At 34.2% G+C, this 26,457-nt stretch overlaps 1 protein-coding gene across 1 annotated transcript in view; it reads right to left on the bottom strand.

The window, feature by feature from the left end:
- CNBD1 (cyclic nucleotide binding domain containing 1) overlaps positions 1–20,974 on the bottom strand; it is a 400,860-nt gene extending 379,886 nt beyond the window's left edge. Inside the window, exons 1-2 of the mRNA XM_032421749.1 lie at positions 20,887–20,974; positions 274–346 (exon numbers count right to left, since the gene is read on the bottom strand). Coding sequence (XP_032277640.1) covers positions 274–346; positions 20,887–20,974 — 161 coding nt within the window. The remainder of the gene's footprint in view (positions 1–273; positions 347–20,886) is intronic.
- Positions 20,975–26,457: the final 5,483 nt, after the last annotated feature.

Genomic DNA, 26,457 nt, shown 5'->3' with positions numbered 1-26,457 from the left:
TTTCTTCCCTTATGACTGTTTTTTAAGTACTAGAAAGGGCTCAGCTAGGGATGAATTATGTTTGCTTCACACTCAATTGTTTCCTTAAAATATAACATATATTCTGCCCCTTTAATCTGGAGAAATAACCTCCAGGTTTTCAAATGTTTTTTATCTATGTGGTAAATCAAGTACCTATGGAGTCAACAATAGTTTACTACTATACTTTATCCATAAAACAAACATGTTCATATTCATTTGAATGAAAGAAAAAGAAACACATGAGTAACTTACCTGGATTGTAGTCCTCTTATATGGCACAATGCATTCAACTGGCCATAATCAATGTACTTAGACATTTTCAACTCTGAAAAAAAAATCAATTAAAAATTTGAGTAATTTTCTGTAATCTTATTAACCAAAATTATAAATAGAGTTTAATTCCAAACATTCATCATAGTAAAAGAATTCAGTGACCACGGTAGTGAATTATTACCAGTCTTTGATATACAAGCAGAACTGAATAAGGTGATTAAATAATACAAAGAAAGAGTGTAATGTTTTTCACTGATGTCAAATCTGGTCTGACATTGTTTGTTTGTTTTTGGAGTTTATATGTGTCATATAATGTCCCTCCTCTGGAAGAAAGCCTTTCAGAATCCCCATCCTATACCTTTAGAATGTGGACTGACAATGCCATGACAATTCAAAGAAGAGTTTCTTGAGGTCCCTGTCTCTGTCTCTGTCTCTCTCTCTGCAATACTACTAATTTTTATTCAATTCATGCAGGCCCCCATCTTACACTAGCCCTCTTCAGAGCACCTTCCAATATCTGGATTCAGTTTGCAATCCCATTTGAAGTTAATGTGTAAGCAAATCACACAATATCCCTTAAGAGCAGAAAGATAGTAATCATAGCCAAGAAGCAAACTAATTGCAATTCTCCTTCAGTGCCAGAAAGAACTGACATCCTTCAAAGGAGATGAAAAGGAAGATAGAGTATTGAGTACGATAAGCATCATTACAGTGATGGGCACTCACATCACAGGTCCTCCCCTTTCTCCAGGAGAATGCATGCTGTTAGAAATGTTGTAAAACAGAAAGCAGTAATACCAACATGCACATTATTCCTTTCCTTAGTGAAAAGGTATTGAGAAAATCAGCAGCTTAATGCACTTCTAAACTTTTTAAAATGTATTTTTGACCATATCCCAGTAGAATTTGACATGTCCAAACTTATCAATTTTAATTTCAAATTATTGAATTACATTAACATTTTTAAGCCTTTTGTGATCTAAAATTAATCATCAATAACATATACTACTTTTTTAAAAATGAAATTGGGATAAAAGAAATTTAAACAGAAAACTGGTTGCTATCCACATAAATTATTACCATGTAATAAACTTGAAAATACTAATAACATGATTTAGGTTATTTTCTTACCTATAATACTCAGTTAAGTCTTAAGAATCAGAAAATTACCTAATTGCATTTTAGCAACATACGGAATAATTATTTTAAATGAACCAAGTTATAGCTACATTTTATCAAAAATCTTTTAAGTATACTCATATTTCTAATACAGGATATTATATAAAATCTTAATTATAGTAGATTTTTAGATTGATGGATTAAGAAGAGATTTCTACGAAGTATTAGTTTAGTCCAATTTCCCAACCCAGTTTAAAAACAGGATCAGAAATAGCCCTGGTGTCTGGTATGGACAGGAAAAGGGGATGGTTGCCATAGATATTTTTTAAAAAAAAAGTTCAAGGTTTGAGAAATCCTGGCTTAAAAGGGGGATTTTAAAAATCATCCTTCAGTTAAAATAGCTTACCAAAAAAAAAAAAAAAATCACAGGATGGATATTATAAGACTAAGAATTGCTAGCAGAGAATAGAAAACTTGAGAATCATCAACTTGCCTGAGAAAAGCTACAGCACTTGAGGGTAAGGCTTTGCCCTAAACTTGGCACAGCCAAGTAAACTCAAAACCAGAATAGCTTATATACTAAGTACTCACAGCCTAGAAGGACACTTTACAATTCACCAAAAAATTTCTTCACTGATTCTCATTTCCAGGAGGTATTTGTGACAAGGGACTTTATATAAAGGGTGTTGAACAACATAATGGGTCTTGTCTTTGAAGCAGTTTCATTAAAAAGAAAAAAGTCAATAGATTTCAACGTGAAATTATAACTTTGTAGAGACCAGAAGTCGAGCTTTTCTGGTGATCAAATTTAATACCAGGAAAAAGCTTAAGGAGTTTCAGAGGGACTAAGTTTACATTTGTTTTCCAGTCTTGTTTTCCCTCATGAATATGTCTTAGCTGGGCTTTTGACAGAAGCAGAGGGAGCTTAACCCTATGATGGGGGTAAAAACCACAGATTTGACCACAGTTTGTTTCAAAGATTAGAAGCTGATATAAAAGGGTGGTTACAAAGTAAATCCTAAACTAGAGACAAAGAACAAGAAATTCATGGCACAATTAAAAAACCAATTTTCTTTACAGATATAATGCTCACTATATATTATTGAAATAGAAAAACTAAAATCCAATGTTTTATCCGAGTGACTCACTGGTGATCTTTTGTTTATAAAAATGTCCATCCAGGGGTAGATACGTATTTTTAAATTTGTGCGGTAGAATCAATTACGTATGCTTTTTGTGGGGATTATAAAAATTTGTTAAAAATGGGTCTTGTGAGTGTTAAAATAAAATTAAACTATTTTTCCCCAATAAACTTTCCCTTAAAAGGGGAAAAAAAGCTAAGAATAAGTGAAGCCTTAGAAATATGTAAATGCAAAACCACTATTTACTGGGAAATTAGGCTTATTGGAGTGGCTACTGGGTAACATAAAAGAGATGGACAGCACAGCCAAAGAGAAAACGTGACAGTGACCATGTGGAATTGTCAGGGTATGTTTAGCTGGGAAACAGAAAGCTGAGACCTCTTCAAAAGTACTTGCAGGATACACTGATAACTAATCCAGTGATAAGCAGAACTTTGTTTAATGCAATACTCAGAGCACAAAGAAACAGTTCAGCAGCAATAGCCAACAGAAACATTATCAATATTTTTTTTTTATGGTAAGAGTAGCAGTACTTCTACCAAAAAGCAGGTGGCGAATTCTAGCATAGAACTGAAGTACAGAACATGGAGAAAATAAATGATCTATCGGACACTATAAGCATGACTAATTCTATATACTTGGATAAGTAAGTCTAGATTTGTGTAATAATAGGGAATTAAACATACCTACATTGATGATTAATAGTGTATTTGTTTTGGGGCATGTGGGTGGCATAGTCGGCTAAGCATCTGACTCTTGGTTTCAGCTCAGGTCTTGATCTCAGGGTCATGAGATAGAGCCCACACCAGGCCCCACACTCAGCACGGAGTCTGCTTAAGTTTCTCCCTCTCCCTCTGCCCCTCTCCCTACGCTCTCTCTCTCTCTCTCAAATAAATAATAAATCTTTAAAAAAAATAGTGTATTTGTTTCTCTTCAACTAATTTTGTTTTCTAAAATAACCAAGTTAATTCTCCTTCAAAATAACATTGAATAAACATAAGGGACCTGAAAAATGTCAGCTAAATAAACCATCAAGAGGCAAAGGAATACAGCCTAATCAAGGACTTCTATAACTAAAAGCTGATGTACAACATGGACAATTACACAAGTGGGCTTATGTTGTTCCTGCCCCTTGTCTGAGTGGGTTATGATGTTAAAATATACATATATTAACTGAGGAGGGAAGAGAAGAGGGGAATATTATGCAACAAATTATCAAAATAACTTCCCTTTATATCCATCAATTTTGGAAAAGTAATCTACATTCATCTTTATTTCCTCAACTCAAATTCACTTCTCTACTCACTATAATTTATCTTCCACTTTCATTATTCATTAAAATTTGTTTCATTAAAAATATAGGAAATCCTATAGTTTCCAGTCTAATAACCTCTTTTCAGTCTTCCTTGCACTAAATTCTGTGTGACATCTGGCACTGGTAAAGCCTACCTACCAGGCTTCTGTGACACTATTCTCTCCCTGCTTGCTTCTTCCTCATTCAACTACTCTACTGGCTCATCTTCACTGTCCATGAATCCATTCTCAATCCCTCTATCTTTTCAGTTTAGATCCTCTTCCTCCACAATCTTACCTGCACCTGCATGTCCAGCTATCACACATACACTTAGGATCCTTGAATCAATCTCTCTAGCACAAAACTCTAACCTGCACTCCACTAATAGTCACATGAACGTCATTCTTGAAAATCAATTTCAGGATAACAGAAGCTTTACTTAAAATCTCTCTCTCTCTCCCTCTCTCTCTCTCTCTCACACACACACACACACACACACACTCCCTGCCCCTTGCAGGTTATCGTACTTTAATCATTTTACCTCTCTTCTACATAAGATTGAAGATCATGCCAATGTCTTTGGGGCATTAAAAATCTCAGCATGGCAAAGAGCCCACTAAATAACAAAGGGTAAAAAGAGGAAACAATTTTGATCTTCATTAAAACTGAGTATTTACCAGACTCTTAACATAGAGAACAAACTGAGGGTTGCTGCAAAGGAGGTGGGCAGAGGGATGGGGTAGATGGGTGATGGTTATTAAGAAGGGCACTTGTGATGAGCACTGGGTGTTACATGTAAGTGATGAATCACTCAATTCTACAGCTAAAACCAATATTACATTGTATAGTAACTAATTGGAATTTAAATAAAAACTTGAAAAAGGAAAAAATACTGAGTATTTACCATATTTCCAAACTACAAACTGAAAAATACCAGCTAAATAGTGTAGTTTCAATAAACTTTAAAAGAGGTACAAAAGTTTATCTTGTTTGAGGAAATAAGCAGAGTTCTTTAGGGGAAGGTTGTATAGCCCTAAAGAATATAACCAATTAAATCCTACTTGAAATGGGAAGTTCTTGAGACTTAGACTAACAGGAACCCAAAGCCCATGACATATAAGGAATGTAGAGCCGAACAAGAATTTCACATATACTCATATTTTTTTAAGAATCAGGTTGTTGTAGTGGTAGGATGACAAATGTTAGGTGGCAATCAACACAGAAACAGCTTGTCTCAGTCACTGAAGAGAAATAGAGGCCAAATAAACAGCATGAGGAATATAGTCAATGATACTGTAATAGCGATGGAACAGGACAGATGGTAGCTACACTTATGGTGAGCATAGCATAATGTATAAACCTGTCAAATCACTAAGTTGTACACCCAAAACTAATGTAACATTATGTATCAACTATACTCAAATTAAAAATAGATGTCAAGTCACTACCAAGAAACCTTTGGAATATGAATTATGACAGTACTAATTAGAAATATATCATTTAGGGAAGAGCATAGAACAGAGTTGATGAGAAAGTATTCAAAGTTAACATACAAGAAAATTCAACCTGTCGTACCAGCTTACTCCCTACTGCTATCTTTTTTCAAGCAAGTAACCTATCTTCAAAAAATAACCACCATTCAATAATCTGGGTACCTAGGCAAAACATACCCTAGGGAAAGTGTGAAAAACAATGAGAAACAATTAAGTTACCAAATAAAAATCAAATAATATGCATCAGAAGAAATAGTGGAAGTGGGGAGAAAGCCCTCCAAATACACACACACACACACACACACACACACACACACACATCCTTGATGAAAGAAGAACAAAGAGCTACATGACATTAAATATAAATAAGACAACAGAAAGAAATTACAAATAAACAGGTTATATTTAGGAAAGAAGAGAAAGATAAAATTATGACAAAATTTATGTTAGAAATAGCAAAAATGGCAATATTTAATATAATCAGAACATAAAGGCTAACATTCAAATAGAGAAAAGAAAAAGAGAAAATGATAAATGAAGATAGAAAACAGAGATTATATGTGAAAACTTTTTCTGAATAAGAAAACAGAAATAATGGTACAGGAAAAAAATGCTCAAACATATAAAAACACTTTTCTCATATAAAGACTTGAATATGAAGAATTAAATACCATGACCCAGAAAGGGAAAAAGAAAGCATAATACATGATTTACAAAGAGACCAGATATTCTGGACTGAGTGAATAATTAAATGTTACTATGTTTTGAAGATAAACAATTATTTTAGCACCTAGCCAAAACTCAGTGTGGTCTTAGTCTTCTCTATAGCAAAGTCTTGGCAAACAGTAAGACAAATGGGGGGAGGGAATATATCATGAGTTTTATTCTCCAATAACTAAAAAGGTAATAAATAAATATAAGACCTCAGAGAATATAAAGTACTGTAAGATCTCTTTGAAAAATACAATTTGATAAACATACAACTGAAGCTTAAATAGTATGGACACTATACTAATAAAGGGTAGGTAAATTCTGTAAGCCTTAATGCAAATAATAAATTCTTCATAGATTCTAATAAAAAGGGTATAAATAGTAATGAGTAACAACTTGGAAGTTTCAGCAGAGAAGTGAAAGCATAAAATATACTTGTACAGACACCCTCACATAGTAAATAATTAATATTTACAATTTAAAGAATATTTAAAAATAATGGGACCTTAATATTTGAAGGTATGAATGCAACTAGTCAAAGACTTAGACATTAATATTCTTACTAATCAAATCATGATGTGAAGAGGGAAATTCTTCTCATTTTATACTAGGTTGTGAATATTCATTGTCTAAAGTTGATAAATCAAGAAGTACAGGTTTAGGTATGGAATCTATTAAATGTTTTGTGTTCCAAATTATATAACATTAAAATTCATAAAGCAAAAATTTCAGGAATAAATGGAGACAAAATAACCTCCACAGTAACTTTCTTTCCTTCTTACCTACAAATCAAGTAACAACTGAATCACTGAGGATATAAATATAAATTACATAATTAATGAGATATATTAAACATATATTAAATTTATTCTTAAATCAAAGAGCATATCAAAACTGAAACTATAAAATATCAAGAAGGTAAAAATAGGGAATGTTTTCATGAACCTATGGAATATAATTAGTCTTTCTCCAGTGAAAATGCATTCCCAAAAATATTTATATTACAAGAAAAGACAAAAAATAAAATCAAAAGAATTAAGCATTTTGACTCAAAAAGTTAGGAAAAGAAAATTAAAACAAGAGAAATGCAAGGAAGAAAATAGAAAAGCAGAAACTAACGGGTTTATAAAACAGAAAAAACTGTAGAAAAAAATAAATTCAAGAGAGTTGGTTCTAGGGCTCAGATAGGGAAAGCACAAGATGAGCCTGAAAAATCTTACTGTACCAGAAAGCACGGAAATGGTTAGACCAAAATGAAGGCATTTCCAGTGGCCAGACTGTGAACTATCTAGACATCAAAATATGTAATGATAATAACTCATTAAAATCCTTGGAATAGGGGCACCTGTGTGGCTCAGTTGGTTAAGCGTCTGCCTTCGGCTCAGGTCATGGTCTTGGGGTCCTGGGATCAAGCCCCACATCAGGCTCCCTGCTCAGCAGGGAGTCTGCTTTTCCTCTGCCTCTCCACTCTTTGTGCTCTCTCTCTCTCTCTCTCTCAAATAAATAAATAAAATCTTTAAAACCCTATGAACAAACTAGGAAATCATAATTTTACATTTATTTATTTAATATTTTATGAAAATTTAATATTTCTATACTTTCAAGATACCTCTTCACAAAAGACTTATTAATTACAAAAGGGAAAGGTAAATTCACTGCAGAGAAGTTCTCCATATAATATCCATAATCAATCCTTAATCAATATATTAAGGTAAAATCATGTGCCACCTAATAAGATGGGAAAAGAACGTAGAATCACTTCTTTGACATTTCTGCCAAAGATTTCCCACTTGAATCTAATCATGAGGAAAGATCAGAGAAGCCAAACTGAAGTATATTCTACTAAATAACTTGTTTGTAATCTCCCAGCATTAAGGTCATGAAAGGCAAGGAAAATGGGGAAACTATTCCAATCTAGACAAGAAAATGAAATGCAAAATGAGATTTTGAATTGGATCTTTTTACTATAAAAATCATTATCAGAACAATTGGCTAAATTCAAATGGGAGGGGTCTAAGAATTAGATTACAGTATCTATATCTGTGTTAATTTTTTTTATTTTGATGATGTATTATGATTATGTAATAAGCGTATTTCCTTGTTTTTAAGAAATACATACTAAAATATTTAAGGAAAGTGGAGTGTCAAATGGCTGTGAAAAAATAAGTTTCTCTACATTAAACTTATAACATTTAAGATTGCAGTTTCAAACTTTTTAAATTTTATTTTCAAAAATTTAATAACTTTCTCATATGACTTCTGTAGTTAGAAAATATAATGAGAAAAGATATCATTCATAATAACAAAGAAAAAAAGATAAAATGCCCAGAAATAAATTTTATTGTTGCATCATAAGACACTTGCAAAAATTGGAAATGGGAAGGTTGAATATTACAAAAATACAAGTTCTTGAGTAGGAATATTCAATATCATAAAGATAACAATTCTCCATAAATGAATCTTTAAGTTTAACGCATTTCCAACTAAAATACCCACGTTTATTTGTTGAAAAAGCCCAAATATTTCTAAAGATCTATAGAAAAATAAACCAAGAAGAAAGGCCCAAAAAAGTCTTTCCAAAAAAGAGTAATCAGTAAAGGTTAATCTTACCAGATACTGAAATATGTAATAATGCTTCAAAAATTATAACAATTCAACACAAATGCATAAAGAGACAAGAGATAAGTGGAAAAAAGTAAGTAATAGTTTCCAGAGATAGATGCAGAATGCATATGAAAATTTAGCATACAATAAAAACTGGCATTTCAAATTAGTAGGAAAAAGATTACTCAACAAATAGTGTTAGAACAGTTGACTGGTCATTTGGAAAAATATTAATTTGCAGCCATACATCACTATTTTAAAGTAAATTTATTCAAAAATAAATTCTAGATGCACTAAATATTTAACAAGCTTAATATTAAAAATAAAACTATATAACTAACAAAAGAAAGCATGGAAGAATTATTTTTAATCTTAGTGTGAACAATGGCATTCTAATCAAGAATCAATAACAGAGGACAAAAACTAGACAATCTAAAATGTTTGTATGACACAAAAATCATAAACATGAAAAAAATGCAAACTGAGAAAAATACCTGTAAAGTACATGCCAAAGCGCTAATTTCTTTTATACACAAAGATTTCTTTCAAATAAAAGGAAAAATAAACCTCAACGAATGGGCAAGGGACATGTAAATAGGCTGTTCACATAAATACACATGACCACAAATATATGAGAAGATTCTAACCTCACTCTTAAAGAAATGCAAACTTACAGAGCAATTAAAACTATTTCCAACTAATTTATTGGCAAAATGTTTGTTTTACAATGCATATTAGTATAAATGTTGTGAAATAGAAACTTGCAAATACTGATGGTGGGAGTAGGAATTAGTGCAACCCCTTTGGAAGACAATTTGTTAATAGTTATCAAAATTTAAAATGCACACATCCTTTGGCCGTGCAGTTCTATTAATACACTTGCTTAGCAAAAAAAAAAAAAAAAAAACATAGTACAAGATGTTTATTTGATTTTAACAGCAAAACTAACTAGAAACAAATTCCCTCTGAATTAGTAAGGATCTAGCTATCAGGAGACTGAAACCACACCAGCAATTTCAATGGAAAAAAAATGATACAAAGAACAGTTAGTCAGATATTAGAGAACTGAAGAGACAAAAAGGGAGCAGCAAATATGCAGAAAGCATCTACCACACTATTTTTGCTGATGAAGCAAAGGGAAGAGGTTGAATTACTAAAACTTAGAAGCGGCGAGCAATGGTCTTAAGAAGCTGAGATTTGGACCTCCAAGGACAGAGCCAGCAGCTGGAGCTGAATTGTTGAGGGGGCGCAATTAAGCTATTTCTGGGAACACTGGGAAAACTGCAAATGGAATTAACTGCTGCTGCTGGAACGAACAGCCACTGCTTGGGTGAAAAAGACATTGCTGGAGAGACACAAGGAGAAGCAAACCAGAAATAGAAAACAAAAGGACAAACACTTTCCTTAACTTTGCTCCTGCCTTCCAATCTCCCTCTAACACCTGCTATTGACAGATCCTAACAGGAAGCCAGCTGGCTTTCTGGGAAAAACTGGTTTGCAGAGCCCCAGCCTCAGCATCACAAAGCAGAATATATAGAAAGGTGGGTTTAAAGGTGAGACACAATAGGTTAAATAGCACATCCATTAATAGTATTTTGGTATATTCAAACAATGAAATATAATATAGCCACTAAAATGAATAAGGTACATACCTACATATTGGCATGAAAAGGCCTTCATAAAACATGATATTATTAAGTGAAAAATAAAGGTATGATATAGGGTAATAAAAATGTCCTACCATATTTTAATATTAAAAATATACACACGTGTGTGTGCATATATATTTACATACTTGAATATGCATGAAAAGTTTCAAGAAAAAATATTTTTTCATGATAGTTACTTCTGAGGGTAAGATTAGGAGTATGGGTTGGGAGGAAGACTCACTCAATGTTTCAATATTCTCTTGTGCCTGATGCATACATTACTACGTAATAATTTTTAAAAGAGACCTACTCACCAAAATTCCCATAAATTGTGTAAGATTTGTTCATGCTTCTGCTATTTACTTATCACCTGCATGCTAGGCATTGGAGATACAAAGACATGTGAAGGATAACCACTTATCTCCAGATATTCATCTAATAAGAACCATAACCCTAAAGCATATGTCTATGAAGTATCTAGTGTGAGGTTAAAAGGTGATAAGAATAATAGAAGAGGTATAGAAAAAGTACAAGGGACAGTTTAGAGATATGGAAGACATTATTTCATACTGGAGAGGCCAGGAGAGTCTTTGCAGAGATTAAAGTCATTGACCAGAATTTTAAAGAACTGGAATGACAGAAAAAAATAGAGCAAGATAGATGGGAACTCCAAGAGGAAACATGAGCTAAAGCACGAGACTATGATGAAGAGTTTAATGGTGTAACTCACAGAGTAACTTTCCCCTAGTGTGGGAACTCTCTAGCGCTGATCTCTAGAGACCATATAAAGGTAGAGCTATCAACTAGATTGCTAGGTAACATCGGCTATGATAACAATGACCCCTGACTGGTGAGTTCCGTCTAGACCAAGAGAAACTATAGATGATCTACAAATACCTAATGGAGAGTCACTGAAATGGACTTCCCTGACTATAGTGACTCTTTTTTTTATTATTAATTTTTTTTATGACCTACAGTTGACACAGCTTGGAAGTTCCTCAAAAAATCACAAATAGAAATAACATAGATCCAGTAATTCCACTATGGGTATTTATTCAAAGAAAACAAAAACATGAATTTGAAAAGATATATGAACCCCTATGTTTATTACAGCATTATTTGCAATGGCCAAGATATGGAAACTACAGTGACTCTTGTAACTGAGAAGTTCCTTGCAGGAAACTTAGAAACGGTGCCTATAGAATTTTTTTAATAAGAGATACTGGCTCCTTCAGGGTATGAGGCTTTTAAGTCAGGACAATTCAGCACCTGCCCTATGTGATTCTCATTACCTTGAACCTGAACTACCATGCTGGGGGCCAAAGAGGGTTGTTATGCTGTGCCTCGGCAGGTGTGAGAACAGCTCCCACAGAAAGGGACACCGGGCCCTGCCCTTCCACAAGATTGCGATTCTGTCCTTTGCCCTTTGGAGCAGATGTGCCAAAAGTGGTCATTTGAATGTTGCTTTGAACCTAGAAAGGCCTCCTGTCCCCTTGAGCAGCACTGCAGATGGGTTTAAAGAACATCAGTCAAAGCGTTTTAGCTGTACTGGAGAGTTCTACCAACGGAACTGAATGTCTAGAACATGAGAGACAGATTTTAGCCAAAGCATGAAAATTTTAAATGCCAGATTGAAGAAAACGGATTGTAATCTAAGTTTTGGAAGAGAGTAGAACCCTGACAGCTTTTGAGTGGACAGTTAACATGATCAAATTCCCTTGTAAATCATCATATTTTTAAAAAATAAATAAATAAAGGAATCTGGTCCATAATACATGTTGGAAGGAAGTCCAGAGATCAGGTCAGTCAAAGGTAATGGAGATCCAGTCTAGGAGGCTGAAGGGAACAGAGGACTAATGCAGAAGGTATTTCTGAGACAGACTGCCTAGAACAGAGCAGTAGCCTGAGACCTGAGGTGTGACCTAGTGTGACCACTAGAGGAGACATCTGATTTGCAATGCATTGCAGTCTACTGCAGGGTTTCCTGCCTGAACCCCCAGAAATGATTTGAGCTCAAGTTTAAGTTGCCATTACTTAATTTCTAAAGGTTACTCAAGACTTCCTGACAAAAAGTACAAGTACATTGAGATAGTTATGAGTGGTAAGAAAAAAACATAATAAATGCTTGGTTTTTTCAATAAAACATTCATCTTTTCTCCTTTGGGATTTAAAAAAAAGTGACTTTTACACTGAAAAATAAAGTTGAGAAAATAATTTTCTGATACTTCTTTTCCTAAATAATCAAGTAGCATTTTCCACAGGGACTATTATTGATTATATAAACACGGAGACATATACAAACATTCAACCACATTTTCCATCTTTTATTTCTTCTCGGAACATCCAGTCTCATCTTTTAGCTCTGTTTTTCAACTTTGTTTTCTTGTATACATTACACAGTCAGCTTCTCTGTCTTCTCCACTGACAGGCCACCGTTTTTCTTACTTGCACTCCTAGGATTTGAATGGTTTAAAACTTTAAAATGGAGCAACAGTTACTTTTCCAGATAAATATGTATCTTGAAACTCCTTTCATCTTTAGCTACTAAAAAACTGAAAGTGTCTCAAATTACAGGAAATGTCCTTGAAGTGTTAGGAATGATGACACAGTTTTTTCAGGTTTTCTGTAAATGTACATCATAAAATGAAAAAAAAAAAAAAAGCAAGGAAAACATTCACTTAGGAGTACTATCTTGTTTCTAAATTCCTTGAAGTTATCTCTGGTCTTCTCTTGAATGCCATTTTTTTCCTTCTATGTCTTCCTATGTTGGAAAAAGCAAGATGTACTTACAAATATCTTGCGAACCTGAAAACTTTTTTGTTACTGGAATAAAAACAAATCAAAAAACCCTTTTGTTAAAGTACAGAAATTCTTTCTCCCAGGGGCACCTGGGTGGCTCAGTCGTTAAGCGTCTGCCTTAGGCTCAGGTCATGATCCCAAGGCCTTGGGATCGAGCCCCGCATTGGGCTCCCAGCTCTCTGTTCGGCGGGAAGCCTGCTTCTCCCTCTCCCACTCTCCCTCCTTGTGTTCCCTCTCTTGCTGTCTTTCTTTGTCAAATAAATAAAATCTTTAAAAAAAAAAAAAAAAAGAAAAAGAAAAAAAATTTTCTCCCAGATAAACCAGTAGTTAAAATGTAAAGTGCATATTTCAACTTGTCCTTTTCAGAAGGATAAGCCTAATAAGCATGAAGAAAATAGCATAGCAGATTAACCCAAACAAAGGTAGCTAACTAGACCATACTCCTAATGATAAGTGTGTAAAGGGTTTCCTCCAGTCAAATGTTAAAGGACAGCTCCCTGCCTTCTATTAAAAAAAAAAAAAAAAGACATTTTTCTTCCCTTTGTCTCTTCAGAATATCAACTTCTAATAATAACAGGCCATGTGTGTACCTAGACCCAGATGCTTTTTCACCCAGGTGGTAAAAGTACTGTAGATGTTGCTAACTGTAAGGTTTTATAGCAATTCTCATTCAGAATAAAAAGTGGCATGACTTACAATTGCACCCAAAACCATAAGATACCTAGGAATAAATCTAACCAAAGAGGCAAAGGATCTGTACTCAGAAAACTATAAAATACTCATGAAAGAAATTGAGGAAGACACAAAGAAATGGAAAAACGTTCCATGCTCATGGATTGGAAGAACAAATATTGTGAAGATGTCAATCCTACCTAGAGCAATCTACACATTCAATGCAATCCCCATCAAAATACCATCCACTTTCTTCAAAGAAATGGAACAAATAATCCTAAAATTTGTATGGAACCAGAAAAGACCCCGCATAGCCAGAGGAATGTTGAAAAAGAAAAGCAAAGCTGGCGGCATCACAATTCCGGACTTCCAGCTCTACTACAAAGCTGTCATCATCAAGACAGTATGGTACTGGCACAAAAACAGACACATAGATCAATGGAACAGAGTGGAGAGCCCAGAAATGGACCCTCAACTCTATGGTCAACTAATCTTTGACAAAGCAGGAAAGAATGTCCAATGGAAAAAAGACAGTCTCTTCAACAAATGGTGTTGGGAAAATTGGACAGCCACATGCAGAAGAATGAAACTGGACCATTTCCTTACACCACACACAACAATAGACTCAAAATGGTTGAAAGACCTCAATGTGAGACAGGAGTCCATCAAAATCCTAAAGGAGAATACAGGCAGCAACCTCTTCGACCTCAGCCGCAGCAACTTCTTCCTAGAAACATCGCCAAAGGCAAGGGAAGCAAGGGCAAAAATGAACTATTGGGACTTCATCAAGATAAAAAGCTTTTGCAAAGCAAAGGAAACAGTCAACAAAACCAAAAGACAACTGACAGAATGGGAGAAGATATTTGCAAATGACATATCAGATAAAGGGCTAGTATCCAAAATCTATAAAGAACTCATCAAACTCAACACCCAAAGAACAAAGAATCCAATCAAGAAATGGGCAGAAGACATGAACAGACATTTTTCCAAAGAAGACATCCAAATGGCCAACAGACACATGAAAAAGTGTTCAATATCGCTCGGCATCAGGGAAATCCAAATCAAAACCTCAATGAGATACCACCTCACACCAGTCAGAATGGCTAAAATTAACAAGTCAGGAAATGACAGATGTTGGCGGGGATGCAGAGAAAGGGGAACCCTCCTACACTGTTGGTGGGAGTGCCAGCTGGTGCAGCCACTCTGGAAAACAGTATGGAGGTTCCTCAAAAAGTTGAAAATAGAGCTACCATATGATCCAGCAATTGCACTACTGGGTATTTACCCCAAAGATACAAAAGTAGGGACCCGAAAGGCTACGTGCACCCCGATGTTTATAGCAGCAATGTCCACAATAGCCAAACTGTGGAAAGAGCCAAGATGTCCATCAACAGATGAATGGATAAAGAAGAAGTGGTATATATATACAATGGAATATTATGCAGCCATCAAAAGGAATAAGATCTTGCCATTTGCAACGACGTGGATGGAACTGGAGGGTATTATGCTGAGCGAAATAAGTCAAACAGAGAAAGACATGTATCATATGACCTCACTGATATGAGGAATTCTTAATCTCAGGAAACAAACTGAGGGTTGCTGGAGTGGGGGGTGGGGTGGGAGGGATGGGGTGACTGGGTGATGGACACTGGGGAGGGTATGTGTTCTGGTAAGCGCTGTGAATTGTGCAAGACTGTTGAATCTCAGATCTGTACCTCTGAAACAAATAATGCAATATATGTTAAGAAAGAAAAAAAGAAGAAGAAGAATGTAGCAGGAGGGGAAGAATGAAGGGGGGGAAATCGGAGGGGGAGAAGAACCATGAGAGACGATGGACTCTGAAAAACAAACTGAGGGTTCTAGAGGGGAGGGGGTTGGGAGGATGGGTTAGCCTGGTGATGGGTATTGAGGAGGGCACATTCTGCATGGAGCACTGGGTGTTATGCACAAACAATGAATCATGGAACACTATATCTAAAACTAATGATGTAATGTATGGGGATTAACATAACAATAAAAAAAAATTTAAAAAAAAAAAAAAAAGTGGCATGACTTTTTGCTTTTGAGAACAATCATCTCCTTCTTAGTTAGCAAGCTCTGAAAAATCCTGAGACACAAGTCAAAAAGACTATAGGAGGAGAAGACTGGAGAGTTTTAAAGAAAAAAATGTATAAGGGATTCAAGCATAACTACCTGGAGTGCCTGTGAATCTGGATTTCAAAATTAATGAGACAGTACTGGAGGGGTGTTTAAAGATGCATGATATGTTCTCTCCCTTAAATTAAGAGTGTCTAAATGGTCGAAACGGCAAAATGCAACAAATACATATATATCATTCAACTTGCAAAATGTGGAGGGGATATCAGGGTGGTGGGTAGGAGGAAACTATACTGCTACTGTTGTTTTTATGAGAAAATTCATATGAATGATACTTTGAAAAATTCTCTACCGCTTGACAACTGTGTGAACCTTGGTATGAAACCCAAGCCTCACTATCCTTCACTGCAAAATGGACCATGTATTAGCTTTGTATCACTGAAACAAATTACTACAAATGTATCAGCTTAAAACACAAATTTATGATCTTACAGCTCTGAAAGTCAGAAGTCTGAAACAGATCTCATTATGCTAAAATCAAGTTGTCAGCAGGGCTGCATTCCTTCTGGAAGCTCCAGGGGAGATTCTATTTCTTTGCCTTGTCCAGCTTGCAGAGGTTGCCCCAATCCTGGGGCTCATGTCCCCTCCTTCCATCTTCAAAGCCAGCAATGGCCAGTTGAGCCTTTCTCACCCTGAATCTCACTGACAAGTCACGTGCCTCCCTCTCCCACTTATAAAGGATCCTTTGATTACAGTGGGCTCACTGCAAAATCCAGAATCTTCTCCCATTTCAAGGTCAGCTGATTAGCAGCCTTAATTCCATCTGCAACATTAATTTCTCTGGCCATGTAGCATAGTTTATTCACAGGTTCTGGGGATTAGGATATGCACATCATTGGGGGCCATTATTTCGCTTACTACAGACCTCATAAGTATCTTGTGAGAAATAAATGAAATAACATAACATGAAAAATGCTTACACACTGCCTATAAAAAGCCCTAAAATATTCACATATAAAATTTATAGATAAGGTAGACATGATTCACTAAAGGTAACCTAACTAACCTCACCCAAAGTAAGCAAGGATATATATAATGGCTGGATTTTTTTTCCAGTTTAATGAGAAATAATTGACATACATCACTGTATAAGTTTAAGGTGTATAGCATAAATGTTTGATTTGCATATACTGTGAAATGATTATAATAGGTATGGTTAACATCCATCATCTCACATAGCTATAAAAAGAAAATGAAAAAAAAAATTATCCTTGTAATGAGAACACTTATGATCTACTCTCTTAACAACCTCTCTATATGATACAGCAGTGTTAACCCTAGCCATCATGTTATACATTACATCCCTAGTGCTTATTTACCTGACAATTGGAAGTTTGTACCTTTTGATTACCTTCCTCCAATTTCTCCTACCCTCACCCCACCCCCCACCTCTGGTAACCACAAATCTGATCTCTTTTTCTATGGGCTTTTTTTTTAAGATTCTACATGTAAGTGAGATCATACAATATTTGTCTTTGTCTGTCTGACTTATTTAGCATAATGCCTTCAGGGTCCATCCATATTGTTGCAAATGGATTTCCTTGTTTTTTATGGCTGAATAATATTCAATTGTGTATATGTACCACAACTTCTTTATCCATTCATGCACCAGTGAACACTTAGGTTGTTTTCATGTATTGCCTATTATAAATAATGTTTCTATGAACATAAGAGTTCAACTTTTTGAGTTAATGTTTTCATTACCTTTGGAAATTCCCAAAAGTGAAATTGCTGGATCATATGGTAGTTTTATACTCCATACTGTTTTCCATAGTAGCTATACCAATTTACAGGTCATAGGGGTTCCCTTTTCTCCACATCCTCACCAGCATTTGTTAGCTCTTGTCTTTTTGATAATGACCATTCTAAAAGGTGATATTGTAGTTTTAATTTGCATTTCTCTAATGACTAGTAATTATGAGCATCTTTCCAAGTATCTGTTGGCCTTTTGTATATTTTCCTTAGAGAAATGTCTATTTAGGCCCTTTGCCCATTTTTTAATTGAATTATTTTTTTTTGCTATTGAGTTGTATGAGTTCTTTATATATTTTAAATATTAATCCCTTATCAGATATATAGTTCGCAAATATCTTTTACCATTGTGCAGGTTTTCTTTTCACTTTGTTGGTGGTTTCTTCTGCAGTGTAGAACCTTTTTAGTTCGACATAGTCTCACTTTCTTTAATTTTATTTTATTGCTTATACTTTAGGTGTCATATCTAAAAAAGCATTTCCAAGATCCATGTCAAAGAGTTCTTCTATGTTTTCTTCTAGGAGCTTCATGGTTTCAGGTCTTATATTTCAGTCTTTAATCCATTTCGAGTTAATATTTGTGAATGTTAGATAGTGGTCAAGTTTCATTCTTTTATTTTTGAATATCCAGGTTTTCCCACCATGATTTATTGAAGAGACTGTCTTCTCAATTGAGTATTCTTGGCTCCATTGTCAAATTCTAGTTGACTGTATGTGCTTAGGTTTACTTCTGGACTCTCAATTCTGTTCCATTGGTCTATTTGTTTTTATACCAGCACCATACTGTCTTAATAACTATAGCATTGCAGTATAGTTTAAAATCAGGAAGTGTGATGCCTCCTGCTTTGTTCTTCTTTCTCAAAATATTTTTGGCTATTTGGAGTCTTGTGTTTCCATACAAATTTTAGGAATGTTTTTTCTATTTCTGTAACAGATGCCATTCGAATCTTGATAGGGATTACATCAAATCCGCAGACAAATTCTGACATTTTAACAATACTAATTCTTCCAATCCATAAACACAAGATAACTTTCCATTTATTTATGTCTTCTTTGATTTCTTTTATCAATATATTATGATTTTCAGAGTAGTGATCTTTGGCCACCTTGGTTAAATTTATTCCTAAGTATTTTATTGTTTTTGATGCTATTTAAATGAGATTGATTTTTCTTTTTCAGAAAATTCATTGTTAGTGTACAGAAACACTGATTTTTATATGTTAATTTTGTATCCTGCAACTTTACTGAATTCCTTGATTAGTTCTAACAGTTTTTTGGTTAAGTCTTTAGGGCTTTCTATATATAAAATCATGTCATCTGCAAATGGAGACAATTTTAGCTGGATTTTTTTAAGGTCCTTAACTGAACCTTCCTATTTATGCCCATTGCATTTGAATCATTCCCATTTATATCTTCTTTATAATTCAGATTTAGTCATATTATCGATTGAAAGCATCCTCACGAGTGCTTTCATGAGATCATTGTTTCAGCAAAGACAGAGTTTGCTAAGGGAAATTGTCAATTTGCTGGAGTTAGCACAAAGACACAGTTACTAAGCAAGCAGGACACGTCTCCAAAGAGAAGTCATGGACATAGAACATCAAGTAGGAACATCTAAAGGGAAAACTGGGAGCTCCACTGCTTTCCACTATGCTCTATTCTGTTCTGAGATCTAAATTGCTGCTGATTTTTCATCTTTTTATCACTTCACACAAGTTAAGTGTCCTTGGAAGACACTACAGAGGGTAGCACATATCTCATCCCATTGATTCTAAATTAATTTGATCTTTTAACTCCCAGCTACTGTGCTTCCTAGGCTGCTAAAGAAATTGTCTTAGGATAACTTTTATTTCTTTTGCACAAATAAAACCTGTCCAGTAGAAGCTGTGGGTTTTGGCAAAATTACATTTAATATTTATTTCAATTCACGTAGAAATACAAAACTTTGACTACATTCAAGAATTTTTTTCACAATTATAATAAAAACATATAAAAGTAGCATATATAAGAATTAGTTGGATTTAACATAAGGACTTCGTCTAACACTATTCAAGACATAAGTAAACCCCTTCAAAAAGGTGTCAACTGCTGCCTCTGGCACCCTTTCCCCTGGAGACTATGATCATTAATTTAAAAAAAATGATTTTAAAGAGTAAGCAATCACAGGAAGATAAAAGAATAGACAGGTTAGCTTTTTCAAATCATACAACAAATTACCCAATAAATATTTAAATAATAGAGTAAATGCTTTATTGAAGTTGAAAAAAAAATCAAGATATCTTATCCAGAAGATTTTTTTTTAATCTCAACTATCACTGGAATACTCCATATTATTAGTATATTGGTGATCAAATAATAGATCTATGAATTTGATAGTTATGACAAGAAGTCTTGAGAAAAATGTTCCAGGTATAGACTGACTATATAAAATAAGAAAATACTGTCAACTGTATAAACTTCAAATATTTAACTCTATAATTCCTATGATATTATAAATCAAAGACTACAAAATAAAAATAAAATGGAATAGGAATAAATTTCAGAGGAAGAGTAACAGGCATTATCTCTTTTTTTTTTTTCCTGGAAAATTTTAATGAGAATTCTCCTAGTGAAAATTAAGTATTAATTAGCTCACAAAGGGCAGGGCAGTAAGACTGACTGGGTAGACACTAGAAGACCTGCCAGAAACAAGGGGTTTGATCACTCATGAGCCATGTGATCTTTCTAAGCCTTTGTTTTCTTCTCTCTTTAAAAGTATTTCTTTTTTCTTTTTTTTTTTTTTTTACGATTTTATTTATTTATTTGACAGAGAGAGATCACAAGTAGGCACACAGGCAGGCAGAGGGAGAGGGAGGGAGCTTGATGCTGGGCTCTATCCCAGGACCCTGGGATCATGACCTGAGCCTAAGGCAGCCGCTTAACCGACTGAGCCACCCAGGCGCCCCTAAAAGTATTTCTTATTTGAAGTTCTGAAAGGTCATAAAGATCCTCACTTTACAAAGTAAAATATTTGACATCTAGAGAATTGAAATGACTTCAGGAGGACAAAGCAGGATTTGCATATCTATGTTTTTTCCATCTCACTACTCTATCAAAATGATTCCTCCTGTCTCTCTACCAACTCACAAGTGCCCTGTTTCTTATATCTGGGATAAATACCACTGAAAACAATGACAAACCCTTGACATAGTCTTCACTCACTTGGTAAACTGCGAAGTGGAGGAGGAGGCACATTGTTTACAGCTATCATGTGAGACAAAATAGTTGCTGGAAGAGAAGACAAAGGCATCTTGATGGCTCAAAGGCAGCTGATCAAAGGCTACTTGAGAGGCAAATGATCCTTCTTTGCCTTGAGGCATCATAAAGCAGAACCCTCAAGGTAGTCCTTGATAGGCTGAGTACTACGGAATCTTCATATTCACAGTTCTAATACAGTGCACAGCATTTCCAAGAGTTAAATATAGACCAGGAAAAGCTATATCTTAGTTCTAGTCCTGTGGAATTTATGAAGGGGGTTTTGCGACCTATAGGAAGCAGTAAGAATGAAGAAGGAAATTCCACAGGGCAGATACAGCAGAATCAACAGCACACAAGTCCAGATTAAATGAAAGAAGAATTCATTAGTCATCCCTAGTGCAGAGCCCTTTTTCTGCATACTAAATGTTTACATAAGGTATTAGAGACCCGATTTGTAGCAGTACCAACAGGATATTTATACTGCTCTCCATGGCTACATACATAGGGTAAAACACCTCTTCTAATTATATATCAATAAACTCACCCCTGCTTATGTGTAACCATATTCTACTGGAGTATGGTGTATGTTTCGGTTATTTTCTGCTGCTTCACAGTACTTAAGGCTCATTACAATGACTAGGGTTTAGAGTCCTAAATAATGTATCTTTGGATTCTATGTTATCTCCCAAGCCTTTAAAAATATTTTCCTGGTGTCATAACTATAATAAGTAATACACAAAAGGACTGCAACTGACTACTAGAATGGTAACCATTTATTGACCACCTTCATCTAGAAAACATTAATAACCAGAATTCAAAGCTTTAGTTGTACTACAAAAGTTAACACATTTATCTTGCAACAGTTCCTATTAAATTGTATCTGCACTAAATAAATAAATAGTATCTGCATAATAAACTTACTTCACCATAACTTTTCAGTCGAATATATTTTCCTGTCCCCAGTTTTATAAACTCTGGATTCACTGGAGACTCAAATCTGTTCAGTCTTATCATTCCTTTCATTTTGTGTTTCTTTTATACTAGTCATAACTCCTATCACAGAATGGTACTTTGATATCCCTACTGTACCCCCTTGGTAATCCCTACAGCCTTCATTTTCACAGACTATCCCAGATCTATTCTCTTCCCATTCTCACATTTCAAACTCAAAGAACCAAGGACCTCTTTATAGAATTACAAAGTGTTTTTGCATTTTTCATGGATTTTAAACAGGTGGGACTCTATTAGATGATTTTTTTTCCTTTGACAAGTAGTTCTGATCAAACAAATCAAAGAAAAGAAGTTTTCAAAGGCCCTAATTCATAATGATCAATTCCCTCTCTGATTCCAATTTCATCAATTCTTATTTTTATTTTCTAAGTTTTTTTTCTTTTCTAAATTTTCACCTTTTCTTTTTTCTCTTCTGTATTTCCTATATTAAAAAACACATACAGTGAAACCTACATACCATAGTAATTTCACATCAAATTCAGCCTTGCTTGAAAACTCTTTAAAAAAAAAAAGAAAATATGAAAAGTTGACAATGCAAGGAAATAAGAACATTAAGAACAGAAAAACAGTTTCAAAATCTCACTTAATTTTATCTAAGTTTATATAATCTTCATGATTTTGTGTATTTGCTAGTATCTGCTGGTATATGTCCAGAAAGAATCCATCAAATCACAAATGCAGCTCCTCCAAATGTTTTTGATTAGTCCTTCCAATGTATTCTGAGTCCTCTTAAGATTCATTCTAAGAACAATAATATGATCACATAATCACATGATTTGTGTTTGATGGAAACATGTATTGTTTGTCAATGCCTGGAAATTCAAATCTGATCACTTGTCAAACACTTATTTGTAAAATTATTTTGGTCAAGTCACTTAATTTGCCTTAGTTTCAATATCCTAATCTATACATATAGCACAGTCATATATATAATGATACTTATATCAATACAAACTTTACAATACATACATACAGTCTATATATGTAATAATAATGCATCATACAAATATGAATACCAAAATGAATCTAAAGATCCTAGCACATCTTCTAAAGATAGTAATCATTCAATTATAATTTTGATTAGTAATAATAATAGTAATATTGCTGAGGTAAACCTGAGAAATTCAAATAGATTAAATACTTTTTAAATACTTTTTCTTTTTGTTAAAGGTTGATTTTATTTATTTATTTATTTATTTATTTATTTATTTATTTATTTGACAGAAAGAGCACAAGTAGGCAGAGGGAGAGGGAGAAGCAGGCTCTCTGCTGAACTGGAAGCCCGACATGGGGCTTGATCCCAGGACGCTGGGATCATGACCTGAGCCAAAGGCAGCTGCTTAACCGACTGAGCCACCCAGGCGCCCTTTAAATACTTTATCTTAATAATACTTTTAATATGGGTTCCACTCACTCCTTCTACATAGTCAGCAGTTGTATATTACAGATTTATTGTCCAAGATATACCTTAGGTACTGATTATATAAAACAAAAAAAAGTAATAATAATAATAACCAAATATACCATGATAATTTTCTATGCACGCTTAACATTTCCAAATAAATTAATTCCAAAAACAATGCTTCAATTAAAATTAAAACAATTGTTTTAATTCACATATTTATATTTAAAAATATAATCATCAATTGTAATAGCATTGTGTGGTAATAGATGGTAGATACACTTATGGTGAACATACAGAGATGTTGAATCACTATGTTGTACACCTAAAACTAATGTAACATTGTGTGTCAACTATACTCCAATAAAAAAATGTTTTATTAATTAATTAATATATAATTATCAAAACATTTATATAAATTAAAACTGATTAGATCAAAACTCATTTATATAAAATAGAGTGTTACATATTATATTATTGGCCAATCTGTTCTTTGAAAGGACAGTCCATAAATTACAAGTGCACATGCCTATAAAGACTCCAAATTAAAGTAAATTATATATGTATTTTATATATATATATATATATTCACATGAATAGTTAGAAATAATATCCAAATTGGGGCACTTGGGTGGCTCAGTCGGTCAAGCATCTGACTCTTGATTTTGCTCAGGTCATGATCTCAGGATTGAGAGATCGAGCCCCACACCTGCTCTCCTCTGAATGTGGAACATGCTTAAGATTGTTTCTCCCTCTGTCCCTCCTCCCCACCCTGCCCAACAAACCCCCCCACCCGCTCACATGTGTTCTCTCTCACTCTAAAAAAAATTAATAATACCCAAATTAACCAAAATGTACATAATCTATATATAATTTTATATAAATAAAGGTTTATAAAGTAATGAATTAATAAAGTACAATATTTATTTATATATGCATATATGGAAGTGAAACTTAGATGGTAATTTGTACTGCTTAGTTCCATGTATGTCAAAGTTGCTAGTAGAAAATGAACACTCAATGCAAAAATACTGTCATTATCTTCTGACTTAAACAAATTTTTTCTGTTTCATCTATTTTAAATTGCTCTGAAGTATAATTTTTATGTCCTCCCAAATGGTTTTATTGTGAGATTAATTTATAAACAACTTACACTCCAATTTATCAATACATTATTAAAGAAATAAATCAATTTTCCAGATCCAATAGACAATGATATATTGGCGTACACAATATACTACCTATAATCAAAAAATCTTCCTGTTTTTGATTCATATCAGTCTTTTACCATATGTGGTCTAAGCAATAGTATATTCATGTACAAATATTCACGGCACTTGCCACAGATCTATGTATTCTTTAAATGCATATTGAATTCAAATCACACACAAAAAAAGATTTTCCATTTGAATGAGTTATTTATTTACCTGAAGAAGGGGACCAAGTTTCTCAACAGATGTACCCACATACATTTGTATAATTTGTTTCTCTAGAGCTAAGATAGTTTTTCCAGAACAGTACTAATCACTACACTTGTGAACTAAGACCTATTTTCAGTGTTTCATTCCAGTATAATGTATTTGTAACTTTATTCATTAGAAAAAAAGTCAAATTAGGGATAAAGTTGCATAATTTAATAGATCTCAGAAGATTTACCAAAATAATTCCCCTTTTGGTCTAGAGATTCACAAGTATAACATATGATATATTCAAATAGCTTTACTGGATGAATGTTAATTAGTCACAATTCCAATGCTTCTGTAACCCCTTAGATCAGGCATGTAACTCTTTAAATGTCAAAGCCTAGAAAGGTAATAAGCAAAAATCTGAACAACGATACAGAAAATGACCTCCAAATACAGGCAAAGTAGATCAGCATTTGACTCAGAAACTAGAAAACAAGAACAAAGAAGCATAAGTAGGACAAAGAAAATACACTAGCCATTCCTAAGGGTTAAGAGTTTCATAACAGTAACCAATGTAGAGAAATGAATCAATTATAGTAAACCACACTGTGTTTTTCCTTTATTATCATGTGAAGGATCAGGTAGACACAGGCTCAGATGCCAGCTCAGCCACTCCATTGCTCTGCCATATGGGAGAAGTTATTTATATGCCTTAGCTTCCTGTAAAATGGAAAGATATCTATCTATAGGGTTATTTTGAGAAAGAAAAAAAATAGAGATCACCTAACACAGCTCGTATCGCACAGTCGTCCAATTAATGTTAGCTCTTATATTTTCTAGTTTTCTTCCTATATATACATTTATATTACTGTTTAGTGACCATATGAACTTATAGGATCATTGTAAGGATTAAATGAGATTTTTTTTTAAGTTTTTATTTAAATTCCAGTCAGTTAACATACAGCGTAATAGTAGTTTCAGGTGTACAATATAGTGATTCAACACCCATACAACACCCAGTGCTCATCACAACAAATACACTCCTTAACTTCCATCACCCATTTAACCCATCCCCACACCCACCTCACTTCTGGTAACCATCAGTTTGTTTTCTATAGTCAAGAGCCTGTTTCTTGATTCATCTCTCTCTCTTTTCTTTTTTTTTTTTTTAATTTTTATTTTTTAAAGATTTTATCTATTCATTTATTTGAGAGAGTGAGAGAGAGAGAGCACATGAGAGGGGGGACGGTCAGAGGGAGAAGCAGACTCCCTGCAGAGCAGGGAGCCCGATGCGGGACTAGATCCCGGGACTCCAGGATCATGACCTGAGCCGAAGGCAGTTGCTTAACCAACTGAGCCACCCAGGCACCCCATCCCTCTCTCTTTTCTTTTTTGCCCTTTGCTTATTTACCCTGTCTCTCAAATTCCACATATGAGTGAAATCACATGATTCCTGGAGATAATTTTTTACAATCCTTAACACCTACCTTAAACATACAAGTACTCAGTAAGTGGTAGATGTGATTAGGGATTATCAGTAGCAACCAAGACAGCAACAGTAGTAGCATTAGCTCCTTTAACTAATAAATCTGCTGTTATTTTAGGTAGAATCCACTACCTGAGTGCCAATTTGAGTATGCCATCTTTATACTAATATGAACACAGAACAGACACTTTGAGCTCCTTAGCTTTGTGTCCCCAGTTCTGGCAAATATT

The sequence above is a fragment of the Phoca vitulina genome, unplaced genomic scaffold, assembly GCF_004348235.1.
Source record: "Phoca vitulina isolate PV1807 unplaced genomic scaffold, GSC_HSeal_1.0 scaffold25, whole genome shotgun sequence".
Taxonomy (NCBI): Eukaryota; Metazoa; Chordata; class Mammalia; order Carnivora; family Phocidae; genus Phoca; species Phoca vitulina.
The sequence above is the reverse complement of the archived record's forward strand: the minus strand, read 5'-3'. Positions and strand labels throughout refer to the sequence as shown.